This window comes from Drosophila miranda, chromosome 4 (assembly GCF_003369915.1).
Source record: "Drosophila miranda strain MSH22 chromosome 4, D.miranda_PacBio2.1, whole genome shotgun sequence".
Classification (NCBI taxonomy): domain Eukaryota; kingdom Metazoa; phylum Arthropoda; class Insecta; order Diptera; family Drosophilidae; genus Drosophila; species Drosophila miranda.
The window spans coordinates 32,305,077-32,321,766 of NC_046677.1; the positions used below are offsets into that span (position 1 = coordinate 32,305,077).

General features: G+C 52.0%; 2 protein-coding genes across 3 annotated transcripts in view; one reads left to right on the top strand and one right to left on the bottom strand.

Annotated features, from left to right (window-relative positions):
* Nucleotides 1–13,491, top strand: part of LOC108161753 (cadherin-related tumor suppressor) — a 32,654-nt gene extending 19,163 nt beyond the window's left edge. For both annotated transcript variants that reach the window (XM_017296085.2, XM_017296086.2), the window contains 6 exons: nt 1,880–2,188; nt 2,244–2,477; nt 2,547–2,748; nt 2,817–3,109; nt 3,620–9,948; nt 10,027–13,491. In XM_017296085.2, the coding sequence (XP_017151574.1) occupies nt 1,880–2,188; nt 2,244–2,477; nt 2,547–2,748; nt 2,817–3,109; nt 3,620–9,948; nt 10,027–12,796 (10,137 nt within the window). In that variant the 3' untranslated portion in view covers nt 12,797–13,491. The remainder of the gene's footprint in view (nt 1–1,879; nt 2,189–2,243; nt 2,478–2,546; nt 2,749–2,816; nt 3,110–3,619; nt 9,949–10,026) is intronic.
* On the bottom strand, nt 13,159–16,349 carry LOC108161848. Its single transcript, XM_033393884.1, has 3 exons — nt 16,076–16,349; nt 15,880–16,019; nt 13,159–15,823 (listed from the first exon to the last, which is right to left on the bottom strand). Exons 1-3 carry the CDS (start codon nt 16,305–16,307, stop codon nt 15,554–15,556), a joined length of 642 nt encoding a protein of 213 aa, XP_033249775.1. The 5' UTR covers nt 16,308–16,349; the 3' UTR covers nt 13,159–15,553.
* Nucleotides 16,350–16,690: the final 341 nt, after the last annotated feature.

Sequence of the window (16,690 nt, forward strand, 5' to 3'; positions counted from 1 at the left end):
TTATATTTAAGTATTCACCAGCCTCCGCTGGCCACACTGGATGCCATAGACTGACTGTGCCTTCATCCGGTTCCCAATACATACCTGCGAAATTTGGAACAGCCAGAACAATCGGCAGTATGGGACTATAATAGTAATGGACTGGTGCTTAGTGTCGATTTCTAGTCTTCTGCGAGTGGCATGCTTTGGCATGACCGATTGAAACGAAACTCAATTAAAGCGCAGAGAAACAGAGAAGCAGAGAAACCGCGTGGCACGAACGGAAGTGGAAACGGAGAGATTGTCTTGCGGCTGGCTTTCAATCAAAATGTCGCCAGTTTCAGGACAGATCGGGTCTGGAATTTTACGCAAATATATTGCCATCCTATTTATAATCACTGTTCCGCTCCGATCCGCTCCGAGTCGTGTTGTGTCGTTTCGTGTCGTGTAGTGTGGTATAGCGTTCCTCTCCTGTGCCTTCTTCCGTGGGCCATTAAGGGGATTGACAAATGGTCACATTTCTTGCAGCTGCACCCGCTTTCCACTGCTCAAATTAGTTCAATTAGCTGCACACATTTCACTTTGCCCCGGGCCGTAAATGGTGTTTTGCTGATAGACTCTCTGCCAAACAGCCCAACAGGCGAGCAGGCGAAGAGCCGGGTGTCTACTAACGTACATTTGTGGCTCTTCCCGCGGATCGCTTCAGCGATGCATCCCAGTGTCAGGCTTCACATCCACATCCACGTCCTAGTCGTTGTCTGTTGAATGGCACACTCAAGGCGCTGTCTGATGTTACAAATTTGCATAAATTTTATTACAAATGCAGTATTTGCTCGCATGCACTTCCATGAGCCCACCTCAGTACCAGCGACCGACTTAACACCAGACCCACGATCACCAACAGCACACGATGCTATATTTTACGTGCGGCTCTGGCTGGCTCTGTGTCTCTCTGTCTGGCCTCTGCCTCTCTTTTGGCGTATTTATTGCTTTCTTGGCTTTTGTCCTTCAGAGGCCAGAGTGGGACTGCGTCTGGGCACTGTGTGTGGAAGTTAAAGTTAGGCAAGAGTTACGAGCTCGGTTTATGTAGCCCAACGGCCACGATTTTAGTGCGGCTTGATTAGAGGATTGATTCTTAAACAAGGGGAGGGGAAGGGAAAGGGGAAGTATGTACCACACTCATCCACATTCTCAAAACTCCTCTGAGAAATAATGGGTTCCGAAAGTCCCTGAAAGTGTTCAACGCCTGCTTTACATACTACATATATTTCTCATACTCAGACCGTACTCTTACTCGTATGGTGCGTCTTGAAGTCAACTGTTCATGTTTTTGTGCGGAGGTCCGTCTATGCACAGGACTCCCCTACTTACAGAGAGATGCTAAAGGCACGCAGCACGAACAGGCCAGACATATCAAATTCAAATGAATGTTAAATGGTGACAATGGCGACAGCCAAAAGTAAATTTCTTAAAGTTAGAGTAGGTTTAGCCAGTTTTTGGTTGTGTCGAACTCAATGGCGGTCATGTGAGAACCTGGCCTAAACTATATTTCCCTCGGTCATAAACAAGCGGAACATTCAGCTTCAGCAGAAAGTTCATGTAACAAGCCGGAGACGGAGCTAAAGCGTAAGCGGGTCAAGCCCAGGCCATAGAGATGAAGAATGCGATTGACATTGCGACAGAAGTTCGGGTACATAAGTGGGTACAATACATACTCGTAGATAGTCTGTATTCTGGTGTATTTAGTGCCAAATATGGAACGAGTTTCCGCTTGATGGAATCGACATCGCCATCGGCGATCCAATCATTTGGTGTATTTGCTTCGTTGTACATACTCGTATTGCTCGTAGATGCTTTATAGGTCACTCACTCACTTTTTCAAATATTCTTCCTCCGGCAGGTCAAAGTAACAGTTCTCGATAAGAACGACAGTCCCCCGCAGTTCCTCGAAACGCCATTCGCTTACAATGTCAGCGAGGACCTGGAGATTGGACACACCATTGCAACGATACGCGCCCACGATCCTGATACTTTGGGCACTGTCAAATTCCTGCTGATTGACGGCCAGGACGGGAAGTTCCAGCTGGAACCCACGACTGGTAGGCTAGTGCTGAACGACACTCTCGACCGGGAAACGAAGAGCAAATACGACGTGCGCATTCGGGTTTCCGATGGGGTACAGTACACGGAAACCTACATAGCAATTGAGGTAAGAAAATCCCTTCCTGCTGTGGTCCACTCCCCACAACTAACCTTTCCCTCAGGTGAGTGACACCAACGACAACCCACCGATGTTTGAGGAGTCCGTGTACTCCTTCGATATTCCGGAGAACGCTCCCCGGGGCTACCAGGTGGGTCAGGTCGTGGCCAGAGATGCGGACCTCGGCCAGAACGCCCAACTGTCCTACGGAGTCGTCTCAGACTGGGCCAACGATGTATTCAGTCTGAATCCGCAAACAGGGATGCTCACCCTTACGGCCCGCTTGGACTACGAAGAGGTACGTACACCTCAGCGAACATGCCATCCACCATCGTTCCATGCATTGGTTTTTTTTTGGGTCCCACAGGTACAGCACTACATTCTGATTGTGCAAGCTCAGGATAGTGGACAGCCTAGCCTATCGACCACCATCACAGTATACTGCAACGTTCTCGACCTGAACGACAACGCACCCCTGTTCGACCCCATGAGCTACTCGAGCGAAGTGTTTGAGAATGTGCCCACAGGCATGGAGGTAGTCACTGTCTCAGCCAAGGACATCGACTCGGGTAAACTACAGTGCACCCACAGTATATTCAACAGTATAGTTTGATGACCAATTATTGTTTGTTTTAAGGTAACAATGGACTCATCGAGTACATCATCACAGCAGGAGATGCCGACGAAGAGTTTGGCATCGACAGCAACGGCACCATCCGAACGCGTCGCCAGCTCGACAGGGAGCGCCGCTCCTCATACACTTTGACGGTCACAGCACGCGACTGTGCCGATAAAATTGCCACTTTCAGTGAGCTAGAGGAGACGCAACTGAAGCTTAAGTACCGCTCCCCCAGACGGTACCATCAAACCAACCAACAGCAACAGTTTTTGGCCCATCAAAAGCAGCAACGACTCTCATCTACCGTGAAGGTAAGCGGACAGGAAAATCAATTGATAAATCCTTTTCGTATTGGGCAATATTGGATATACGAACCGAACTCGTGGAGTTGTTAGCTTAAAGAAAAGAATAAAGTGAAATGTTTGGAATAACGTGAATGAAAAATATTGTAACAGATAAAAGATGAAAGACTAAATGCGCAGTGTCAAAAAAAAAGGCAATTGTGACGGCCAACCAATCTAGCGTCTTTCGAGCCGACTATTACTTACATACATATGTATAATATTCTATAAAGGTAGAACAGCGACCCTAATTAATTGAGAGATTTGTTTGAGCCATCGCGGGACCCGCGTTTAAAGTGTGTGTCATTCGAGACTTTATCCTTCATTCGTTCGTTGGCTTGAAAAACTGAGCCACACTTGGCGTTTACCGTTTTATCAAGAGCTATCTATCCCCTGGATGCCAACCCATCCACAAAATTACCCTAAGACTGATCTCTGCGATCTACTGATCTCCTTTTTCCTCTCGACTTCTCGCCCCAGGTAACGATACTCATCAAAGATGTCAACGACGAAGTGCCCGTGTTCGTTTCCGCAAACGAAACGGCGATCATGGAGAACGTGGCCATCAATACGGTCGTTATCGCAGTGAAAGCTGTCGACTATGACGAGGGCCGCAATGGCTACATCGATTATCTTCTTGAGGAGGCCGCGCCTGACGACGACGCGTCTGAGGGGCTATCGGAGCGTCTTCCCTTTTCCCTTAATCCGACCGATGGCCTGCTGCGCATAGTGGATGCTCTTGATCGAGAGTTGCGATCCAGCTACGTTCTGAATATAACGGCACGCGACCGGGGCGAACCATCGCAGGCTACCACCACCCAGCTGCTGGTCCGAATACTCGATGAGAACGACAACAGTCCAGTGTTCGACCCGAAACAGTACTCGGCCTCGGTAGCGGAGAACGCCAGCATTGGGGCTATGGTCCTGCAGGTGTCCGCCACAGATGTGGACGAGGGAGCCAACGGCCGCATTCGCTACTCTATTATGACCGGTGACCAGAACCAGGACTTCAGCATCAGCGAGGACACAGGTGTAGTGCGGGTGGCCAAGAACCTGAACTACGAGCGGAATGCTCGCTACACCCTCACAGTGCGCGCCGAGGACTGTGCCGTGGAGAATAGTGCCAGTGACACGGCCGAGCTGATCATCGGCATCCTGGATATAAACGACAATCGGCCCACGTTCCTCGACTCGCCGTACCTGGCACGTGTAATGGAGAACACGGTGCCGCCAAACGACGGGTACGTTCTCACGGTGAACGCGTACGATGCGGACACGCCTCCGCTAAACTCGCAGGTGCGGTACTTCCTCAAGGAGGGCGACTCTGATCTATTCCGCATAAACGCCTCGACTGGCGCCATAGCCCTGCTCAAGCAGCTCGACCGCGAAACGCAGAGCGAATATATACTCACACTCGTGGCAATGGACACAGGATCTCCGCCCCTGACAGGCACTGGCATCGTGCGTGTCGAGGTGCAGGACATCAACGACAATGGACCCGTCTTTGAGCTGCAGTCCTACCACGCCAGCATCCAGGAGAACCTGCCCATAGGCACCCTGGTCCTGCAGCCAACTGCAACGGACAAGGATGCGGGGCTGAACGCCAAGCTTCGCTTCAATCTGCTCGGCGAGCATATGGCGCGGTTTCACATAGACACGGACACGGGAGTGATTACCACAGCCACTGTACTGGATCGCGAAGAGACCGCTGTCTACCATCTGACGCTTATGGCCCAGGACAGTTCCATCACCGAGCCCCGTGCCTCGTCCGTAAATCTCACTATCACCGTGGGAGATGTGAACGACAATGAGCCCAAGTTCGAGTCGGGCAGCTACAGCATTGCAGTGCCGGACAGGATAGCCGCGGGCGAGTTTGTTTTTGGCGCCAGGGCCGTGGACCTGGATGAGGGCGACAATGCCGTGATCCACTACAGCATCAGTGGCAGGGACCAAGAGTTCTTCGAGGTCAACTTCAAGACTGGAGCGATAAGCACAAGTCTGGAACTAAAAAGCAGGAAGAAATCTCCTGGCGACACGATCTACAGCATCGTAATGCAGGCCACGGACCAGGGACAGACTCAGCAGACCTCCTCAGCGGAGTTGTCGGTGATGCTGCGCCCCGCCGAGCTCTTTCCCACGTACTCGTATATGGCCAACACACGCTTCAGCCTGCCAGAGGATGTTCAGCCGGGCAAGATTGTGACCAAAGTCGCAGCTAGCTCGCCCAAAAAGGGATCTGCCGCAAATATACGTTATGGCATAGCAGGGGGCAATATGGGAGACGCGGTGCGTATTGATGTCAGCAGCGGGGCCCTCAGTGTGGGCCACGACGGCCTCGACTATGAGCTGACGCACGCGTACGAGATCTGGGTGGAGGCTTCGGATGGCGACAGGCCCAGCCTGCGCAGCGTTATGCTGGTGACCATCAACGTCACGGATGCCAACGACAATGCCCCGATCATGGATAAGCTCATCTACAACGCCGAGGTTCTCGAGGAGGAGTCCCCACCGCAGTTGATTGCAGTCGTCAAGGCCAGAGATCGGGACTCGGGTGACAATGGCGAGGTCAGCTACCGTCTGAGCAACGACTACGAGGGCACATTCGAGATCACCGATTCCGGCGAGATTTACACGACCATGCGCCTCGATCGCGAGGAGCTAAGCGACTACGCTTTCGTGGTGGAGGCCGTGGACCAGGGCGTGCCTCAGCTGACGGGCACTGCCAGTGTGCTCTTGCACCTTCTGGATAAGAACGACAATCCGCCCAAGTTCACGCGATTGTTTTCGCTTAATGTAACGGAAAACGCCGAGATCGGGAGCTTTGTCATCCGAGTGACCTCGTCGGACTTGGACCTGGGCCAGAACGCCAATGCCACATACTCCTTCAGCGCGAATCCAGGGGAGAAGTTCAAAATCGAACCCCTCAGCGGCAACATCACCGTGGCGGGTCATCTGGACCGCGAGCAGGAGGACGAGTACATACTGAAAGTGGTCGCCTCGGACGGAGCTTGGCGAGCGGAAACGCCCATTACGATTACGATCCAGGATCAGAACGACAATGCGCCGGAGTTTGAGCACAGCTTTTACAGCTTCAGCTTTCCGGAACTGCTGCATCCTGTAGCACTTGTGGGCCAGATTATAGCCACCGACCGGGACAAGCTGGGTCCCAACTCAGTAATTTCGTATTCGCTGCAGCAGCCGTCACCCATGTTCAGCATTGATCCCGCCACGGGGGAGATCTTCAGCAAGAAGGCGATCCAGTACAAGCGCTCGCAGTACGTCAGATCTCCCGAGAACATGTACGCCCTCACGATTTTGGCCACGGACAATGGAAAGCCGCCGCTGTATTCGGAGTGTCTGGTCAACATCAACATCGTCGACGCCAAAAACAATCCGCCCAAGTTCGAGCAAGCCGCTTACCTGTCGCCACTGCCGGAGCACGCCCGTCCAGGCCAACGCATTGTGCAGGTTCATGCTACGGACAAGCAGGACATGGGTGCCGCCAATGAGATGGACTATGCTTTGGTGTACGGCAACCTTAGCGCGTTCTTCGCCATCGGCAAGCACGATGGCTGGATATCGCTCGCCAAGCCCCTCCTAAATGTGCCCACAAACTCCCGCTTCGAGCTCACCGTCAAGGCCATCGATCACGGGGTGCCCCCGCAATCGGACCGGACCCGTGTCACTATTGTGGTCACGGGCGAGAACCACCATACACCCGAGTTTACAGCCCGGAGCTACCAAGTGATTGTGCCAGAGAATGAGCCGATTGGATCCACAATCCTGACAGTTGGAGCCACGGACGAAGATGTTGGGCCGAATGGAATGCTGCGCTACGCCATTTCGGGCGGCAACGAAAACCGCGACTTCATGGTGGATGAGCGCACTGGGGGGATTCTGATTCGCCAGCAGCTGGACTACGATTTGGTACAAGAGTACCATCTGAACATCACAGTACAGGACCTGGGCTTCCAGCCGCTGTCCGCTGTGGCCCTGCTGACCATTATCCTGACTGATGTCAATGATAATCCGCCGCTCTTCAATCAGTCCGAGTACCATGGCTACGTAGCGGAGAACAAGCCAGTGGGCACATTCGTTTTCCAGGCCCACGCCACCGACAAGGACTCCCCGAAGAATGCCATCGTTCATTACTCATTTCTGCCCAGCGGCACAGATCGCCACTTCTTCGTGATGAACTCCAGCAACGGGACCATCTTCTCCGCGGCCACCTTTGACTACGAAGAACGGCGCACCTTCGAGCTACAGCTAAAGGCCAAGAACCCCGACTCCAGCATGGAGAGCTATGCCACACTCTACGTGCACATCCTGGGAGTGAACGAGTTCTATCCCCAATTCCTGCAGCCCGTCTTCCACTTCGATGTGTCCGAGACATCTGCAGTGGGCACCATAGTGGGCGCTGTCCAGGCCACGGACAAAGACAGCGGCGAGGATGGTCGCGTCTACTACTTGCTCGTGGGCTCCAGCAACGACAAGGGCTTCGCCATCAATACCTACACGGGTGTGATCCACGTGGCACGCCACCTCGACCGCGAAACGCAGAATCGGGTGGTGCTCACAGTTATGGCAAAGAACTATGGCAGCATTAGGGGCAACGACACCGATGAGGCGCAGGTCATAATCTCCATTCAGGACGGCAACGATCCCCCCGAATTCCTTAAGCGCTACTACACGTCAGTTATTTCAGAGGCCGCTCCGATTGGAACCAAAGTTACGACAGTCAGAGCCGTGGACAAGGACGTGCGGCCGCAGAACAATCAGTTCAGCTACTCCATCATCAACGGCAACCTGAAACAGGGCTTCAAGATCGATGTCCAGAGTGGAGAGATTAGCACGGCTGCGCGGCTGGATCGCGAGGACATTGCCCACTATAGTCTCGTGATTGGGGCCATCGACACCGGCCTGCCACCCCAAACGGGAAGTGCCACAGTGCGAATAGATCTGGATGACGTCAACGACAACGGTCCGGTGTTCGCTCCTGAGGGGCTGCTGGGGTATGTTTCCGAGAACGAACCAGCAGGTACATCGATCATGACGCTCTCGGCGACCGATCCGGACCTACCTCGCAATGGCGGACCCTTCACTTATCAACTGGTGGCGGGTAAACATAAGTCCTGGCTGAGTGTGGACAAAATCTCTGGACTGGTGAAGTCCACGGGCAGCTTCGATCGCGAGATCACGCCCACCTTGGAAGCGGTGATTGAGGTGGAAGACAGCGGAAAGCCTAGGCAGCGGGCCCAGCACACGCTGATCATCACAGTGCTCGACCAGAACGACAATCCATCCACGCCGCGCAACCTTCACGTGGCAGTCGGTATCTTCAACGGGGACCTTCCCTCGAACGTAAAGCTTGCCGATGTCCGCCCCAATGACATCGATATTGTGGGCGACTATCGCTGTCGCTTGCAGGCTCAGCCCCAAGGCCAGCTCCAGCTGGCTATACCCCGAGGCTGTGACTTGTACACCACCTCGCACACCACGCCCACAGCCTACGCCGTCAGCTACACAGGAAACGATGGCAAGCATGGCGATGTTACCTCGAAGCTGACCGTTGACTTCCAGACCTACAATAATGAGACACTTGCCCATACGGTGTCCGTCTTGGTGCGGAACATGACGGCGGCCCAGTTCCTGGCGCAGCACTATCGCCCGGTTATGGAGATGCTGAAATCCCGCTTGGCCAGCGACGATGAGCTCTTCCTATACAGCCTTTTGGGGAATGGGGGGAATGCAAGCAGCCTGGAGGTTCTGCTGGCCGTGCGCTCCGCAATGCGAGCCTACCAACAGCCGCGCCATGTTATTGAGCGTCTCCGGGAGAAGCGAGCCGCTCTAGCCGAGCTCCTGCAGAAGGAGGTGGTCATTGGCTACGAACCCTGCAGCGAGCCCGATGTCTGTGAGAATGGAGGCGTCTGCAGTGCCTCTATCCGACTGCTGGATACCCACAGCTTTGGCATCATCGACAGTCCCACACTCGTCTTAAGTGGGCCACGCATTGTCCATGACTACAGCTGCCAGTGCACCAATGGATTCTCGGGGGAACAGTGCAACCGGAGGCAGGATCCATGCCTACCCAATCCCTGTCAGCTGCAGGCTCAGTGTCGGCGCATCGGCAACGACTTTCAGTGCGTCTGTCCATCCAACCGCGATGGCAAACAATGCCAGCGGGAGCGCAGCGACGTGTGCTGGAGCAAGCCCTGTCGCAATGGCGGCAGCTGCCAACGCAGCTCCGATGGATCGTCGTACTTTTGCCTCTGCCGGCCGGGATTCCGGGGGAACCAGTGCGAGAGCGTGTCGGACTCTTGCCGACCCAATCCCTGTCTGCACGGTGGATTGTGCGTCAACCTCAAGCCGGGATACAAGTGCAGTTGTACCGCTGGTCGCTACGGGCGTCACTGTGAGCGCTTCAGCTACGGCTTCGAGCCACTCTCCTTCATGACCTTCCCGGCCCTGGACGTGACCACCAACGACATATCCATCGTGTTTGCCACTACAAAGCCCAACTCCCTGTTGCTGTACAACTACGGCATACACAGCGGTGGCCGCTCGGACTTCCTGGCCATTGAGTTGGTGCATGGCCAGGCCTATTTCTCATCGGGCGGGGCACGAACGGCCATCAGCACCGTGGTAGCCGGCCGCAATCTTGCCGATGGAAGCTGGCACAAAGTTACGGCCACGCGTAACGGACGTGTCATGTCGCTGAGCGTAGCTAAGTGTGCAGACTCTGGAGACGTATGTGCCGAATGCACACCAGGGGATTCCACCTGCTATGCGGACGAGGTCGGACCTGTGGGGTGAGTACTGCGAATGATGTATAAGATGAGGCGCACTCATCCAATATCTTAATTTCTATATCTTCTGGTTCCTCACAGCACACTCAACTTCAACAAACAGCCGCTTCTGATTGGCGGGTTGGCCTCTGCGGATCCCATCCTGGAGCGTCCTGGTCAAGTGCACAGCGATGATCTTGTGGGCTGCTTGCACAGCGTGCACATCGCCGGACGCTCCCTGAACCTGAGCACACCGCTCCAAAAGAGAGGCATTATTCCCGGCTGCAATCGCCAGGCCTGTCAGCCTTCCTTGGCGGCAGAGCGCTGCGGAGGGTTCGCCGGGCAGTGTATAGACCGCTGGTCGAGCTCGTTGTGCCAGTGTGGAGGGCATCTGCAATCGCCCGACTGCTCCGACTCCCTTGAGCCAGTCACACTGAGCGGCGGGGCCTTTCTTGAGTTTAGAATCTCCGAGCTGCATCGTCGCATGCAGCTGCTGGACAACCTGTACAATAGCAAGGACGCTTGGTCGGACATTATCACACGCGAAAGACGCCAAACCGCCAATGCCAGTTCCAGACAGAACATTAGCATCTCAGCAGCATCCCAGATATACGAAGCGCCCAAAGTACTGAGCCTGCTCTTCCGCACTTATCAGCCGCGTGGACTGCTCTTGTATTCGGCCACCAATCAGATGTTCACTTCTCTGTCGCTGAAAGAGGGAAAACTCGTATACTTCTCCAAGCAACAGCTGACCATCAACATGACGGTGCAGGAGCCAGCCTCGCTGCACGATGGCCGGTGGCACAACGTAAGTCTGCACAGCGAGAGTCGCAGTCTGCAGCTGTTCATTGACGGTCGTCAGGTGGGCGATGAGCTCGACATTGCGGGAGTGCACGACTTTCTGGACCCATACCTAACCACACTGACTGTGGGCGGTGCTCCCAGTGAGCTCCTTCGGGCGGACGGGCATGCCGAACTGTTCGTCGGTTGCGTGGCAAACTTTACGATCAATCATGAACTGCAGCCCCTGAACGGGTCCGGCAGCATCTTTCCCGAAGTGCAGCATCACGGAAAGGTGGAGCTAGGCTGTAGTGGCGACATTGGAGTAGATGCGGCCCAAGTTGCGGATCCACTGAGCATCGGCATCACTTTGGTGATCGTATTCTTTGTAATTTTGGTGGTCGCCATTCTGGGATCGTACGTGATATACCGATTCCGTGGGAAGCAGGAAAAGATTGGCAGCCTCAGCTGCGGAGTGCCGGGCTTCAAAATTAAACACCCTGGCGGAGTGTTGGGCGGGCCACCACTGCCTCAGAGTCAAGTGGACCACGTACTGGCACGAGGTCTGCACCCCAACGAAGCCCCGGCTCCACCGGTGGGAGCCACCGAGCATTTGCGCCCACCCACGCACCATCTCGTGGGACCTGAGCTCCTGACTAAGAAGTTCAAGGAGCGCAGTGAGCTCACACCAACGGCAGAGCTGCCACAACCACAGCAGCGTCCTCAGCGACCAGACATCATAGAACGCGAGGTCGTGGGCAAGAGTCCGCTTATCAGGGAGGAGCACCATCTCTCCATACCGCCACCGAATTCGATGCATCCGCTCGACCACGGCAGCTCTGTAGACATGGGCTCCGAATACCCGGAACACTACGACTTGGAGAACGCCAGCTCGATCGCTCCCTCGGACATTGATATTGTGTACCACTACAAGGGCTACCGCGAGGCGGGTGGCATGCGGAAGTACAAAGCCACCTCTCCACCCGTGGCCGCCTACACCCACCACAAGCACCAAAGCGCGGCCAGCCAGCAGCAGCATCGGCACTCGCCCCGACACGCCGTCAACGCTCCGTTCGTGTCCCGCAACCAGGGCGGACAGCCGCCTCCGCCAAATAGCGCCTCTCGCACTCATCAAAGCACGCCACTGGCACGGCTTTCGCCAAGCTCGGAGTTGAGCTCCCAGCAACCACGCATTCTCACGCTGCACGATATTTCGGGCAAACCCCTGCAGAGCGCCCTCTTGGCCACCACCTCCAGCTCTGGCGGGGTCGGCAAGGATGCCCTGCACAGCAACAGTGAACGCAGTCTGAACAGCCCGGTCATGTCGCAGCTCTCTGGGCAGAGCTCCAGTGCCAGCCGTCAGAAGCCTGGCGTTCCACAGCAGGCGCCGCCACAAACCTCTATGGGTCTGACTGCCGAAGAGATCGAACGCCTTAATGCCCGTCCGAGAACCTGCAGCCTCGTCTCCACACTCGATGCTGTGTCGTCAAGTAGCGAGGCGCCGCGAGTGCCCAGCAGCGCCCTCCACATGTCATTGGGAGGCGGGATGCACAACACTGACGTGGATGCCCACAGCTCAACTTCGACGGATGAGAGCGGCAACGACAGTTTCACCTGTTCCGAGATCGAGTACGATAACAATAGCTTGAGTGGTGATGGAAAATATTCGACCAGCAAGAGCCTTTTGGATGGCCGGAGTCCTGTCGCTCGAGCGCTCAGCGGTGAGCCCAGCCGCAATCAAAGTGTCGTCAAAACCCCTCCCATACCCCCGCACCCATACGATGGTTTCGAATCCTCGTTCCGCGGCTCGCTCAGCACTCTGGTGGCCAGTGACGATGACATTGCCAACCACTTGAGCGGCATTTATCGCAAAGCGAACGGCGCCGCTTCACCATCCGCCACTACTTTGGGGTGGGAGTACTTGCTCAACTGGGGGCCAAGCTATGAGAATCTGATGGGCGTGTTTAAAGATATTGCAGAGCTGCCTGATACGACGGACACGCAACAGCAGCAACAACAGCAACAGCCACAGGCCGTGTCAACTCTTCGACTGCCCTCGAATGGCCAGGCCGCACCAGAGGAATACGTGTAGACTGGTGTAACAGTACAAGCAACAGATGCAGAAAAATATTCTTATATATTTATGTGTAAATTGTGTGTAAAATTGCCAACCCCCTCCCTCTAGTAGGTATTAAGTATTGCCATTTCATTTCGCAATGTACAACGAAAGCGTATCGAAAATATTTTTTAATTTTAATAGATTTTCGCGATCTGTAGATCCGTAGATCTTATGCCTTGTAATAATTTAGACACTAGTTGCTTTTTGAACGCCTTGTATCAAGGCCAAACTTCCTTAGTAAACTTCCGTTAGGGTTTTAAAAAAACAATTTATCGACTGATCAACATATAAACATACAAACCTACAATATATAACCGAGTATCAGTGTCAGCGAATTTTTTAAGGAAGCCCAAAACTATTAATTGGATAATGTTATTGATAATTACCTTCCGTACTTGTGTATATGTTTTCTGTGTGCTATATTAAATTAGTTCCAGCTACTCATTTTATTGATATTTATCGCCATTTAAGTACATTAAATACATTTTTCTAACTTATTGACACAATTCACCTAAACTTCCCTTACCACCTTAGTCGTAGCCATAGACAATGACTTTCAGAGATACTTCGCATTCCTTTAGATATGTATACTTACTTACATTTTATCATGCATGTATGTACACGAAAAATTGGTATTTGAAATAAATACGTAGTAAAATGTTAAAAAATGTATCCACCTCAACGTCTGTGTCTCGTCACAAACTTTTTATAGCTTCTGCTCACATAGATAAAACCACAAGTTTCCATTTCGGATGGTTTTGTTGCTCAATAAAATCGTTCTAATAGTTCTCGATAATCTCACCGGCGAGGTACTCCAGCTTGCCCCTCATCTCTTGTTGCTGCTGATCGCTGCGCTTGCACTCGCTCAATGCCCATAGATCCCGCAAATAGTTCCAACCTTTAAAAATGGCGGCTTTGACCGCGTAAGTTTTCCTTGTTTCCCCCATATTCATTGCCATTTGCCATTAACTATTTTTTCTTGGTTCCTATTCTTTTATTTTTGTATTCCCTCCAGCTCTATTGGCCAATACCGTCTCGGTCACAAACTTCTATGCCACGATCACCTCCCCTTACCTTAAGTTATTATTTATTCATTTACTTTATTTAACTCTTCATTTAATTATAACATGTCGCCCCCTCCCGTACCCAGTCATACCTCTTTGTTGCTCGCGGATACCAATATACCGGTTACCACCATCGTTTACCACGGTCTTCTGGTCTTCCGGTTCTTATGATGACGGCTGTCCACTCCAGGCGCCTGACCGACTGACATTGTGAGCCCCGGGTGGCTCCTGCGCACGTGGCCACGATGCCGTGCGCCCCTCGGGACATGATTCTTGTCGCGCGAGGCTGTGGATTTTTGTCCGACATTTTGACCCGGCCACTGCCATGGCCCTCTTCCTGTCGTTAGCTCCTCGTCCTCTGTGGCAGCCACTGGCTGGCCTATCCCGATGACGCTGTTGTGTAGCTGGCCCTGCAATGTGGCGCCCGTCCGCTGCAGCAGTGACCAGTGATTGACGGCGGAGTTGTTGGTTCACGCTAATGGGAAATAATGTCAGCAACCCCCTTTTCATATGATTGTAGAAAATATCCTTGATCCTTGGCCCATGATAAGGATTTCACCAAATCACCAAAATTCGGACGATCACAGGAAGCTGTCGCACGCCTAGATCGGATCATAAATAGCGAAGAAATCAAAATATGTATGAATCAGCCTTTCGAATATTTGGATTTTGCGTTTCATTATAGTACTGTGTTCTTCTGCACGCTATATCTCTGCTATACGGCAGCCGATCGGAGTGCGGTATGTATTCGTGCGATCGGGAGGGTCCTGTCATCGAAAACAGGGACATCCATTTTTTCACCATTTTCGAAAAAAATCATGATTACATCATTAAATATGCCAAAAATCTGCCTAATTTTCATTGTCGAGATTTTGACGCCATTCGACAGTCTGGACCCTAACTATCCTGGGAGAGTTGGTCCTTCACCGATCGGCCAATAAATAGCCGAGATATTGTCTTTTGAATATTTGGATTTTAGATTTCATTAGAATACTGGTTTTTTGTGCATGCTATATCTCTGCTATACGGCAGCCGATTGGAGTGCGGCATGACTTTTCGTGACCGGGAGGGTCCTGTCAATCGACTGTCACCGGAAACAGGGTACATCCATTTTTTCACGATTTTCGCAAAAAATCATGATGGTTACATCATTAAATTTGCCAAAAATATGCCTCATTTTCATAGTCGAGATTTTGATGCCGTTCGACAGTCTGGACCCTCACTATCCTGGGAGAGTTGGTCCTTCACCGATCGGCCAATAAATAGCCGATATATAGCCATTTGAATATTTGGATTTTGCATTTCACTATAGTACTGGGTTCTTCTGCACGCTATATCTCTGCTATACGGCAGCCGATCGGAGTGCGGTATGTCTTTTCGTGACCGGGAGGGTCCTGTCAATCGACTGTCATCGAAAACAGGGACATCCATTTTTTCACGATTTTCGCAAAAAATCATGATGGTTACATCATTAAATTTGCCAAAAATCGGCCGCATTTTCATAGGCGATATTTTGATGCCGCTCGACAGTCTGGAGTCTCACGATCCTGGAAGAGTTGGTCCTTCACCGATCGGACAATAAATAGCCGAGATATAGAATTTCGAATATTTGGATTTTGCATTTCAAGCATTTTTAGTTACTATCTAAATGAATGGATGCGTGTATCTAGCATCTAGTAGACCGCGTAGCCCCTTCCTTGGTTGCCATAGTCAAAGTCCTTGGTGTCGATGGCCAGGTTGAAGGATGACGATGGCTTGTTAGGTGTGAATCTTGCAATGGGTGCGCTTCTGTCCTACTGAGATACGATTCTGTCTGGCTGGGATAAGACTCGGTCTGTCTCGAATACGCCTCGGTAATGTTTGGATAGGACTCCGTCTGGCGGGGGGAAATCGGATACGACTCGGTTTGTGGCAAAGCGTAGGGTATAAAAGTCCGCTGTGAAAGAAAATGTATTTAAAAATATATCCACAATTATATACTGATTCACTCACGCGTCTCGAAGCTACAGCCCAGCGCTCATTGAGCGTTGAGTACAAGCAGGCAAACACCTTACTAGATGGTGTGGGTGTGGTGGTCTCTGATTCGATAGTTATCGCCGTGGCCTGGCTTTCCTCCACCCCACAAAGTAGCTCTGGGAATAAAATGCACATTTTGAATATATCCACTAATCAAATGTAAAAAACTTACTTAATTCTACATTTGCAAGATATTCGGCGACACCTGAAACAGCTCCAGCGACTCCGTTGCTGTGCATCAGCAACATAGGCAGCTTCACGTACAAATTAAGTAGCCATTGGCCTTGGTCCACAACCTGCTTAGGACATCGCTGCAGCACGCCCTCAGTTTTTATAGAGACCCTCGCCATTGTAGAATTCTGTATAGGTGCGGAGCTCCTCAGCTGGAAGACTATGCGCCGCATCGGTTTCTTTAGGTGATTGCTTTGGAAGATTGAGTTCTTGATATTGTGCTACTATTAACATAACTATTAACAGGGTTTAAAGAGGGGGGCGAATGTTAAATTTCAGTTTTTATAGAGACCCTCGCCATTGTAGAATCTTGTATAGGTGCGGAGCTCCTCAGCTGGAAGACTATGCGCCGCATCGGTTTCTTTAGGTGATTGCTTTGGAAGATTGAGTTCTTGATATTGTGCTACTATTAACATAACTATTAACAGGGTTTAAAGAGGGGGGCGAATGTTAAATTTCCATAGTGTAAAATGTCTAACATGAAAAAAGATTTTGTTCATATTTTGGTTTTTTTCGTGAGCTTTGTTTTGGGTCTTCCAGTATTGGAGAAAACTTG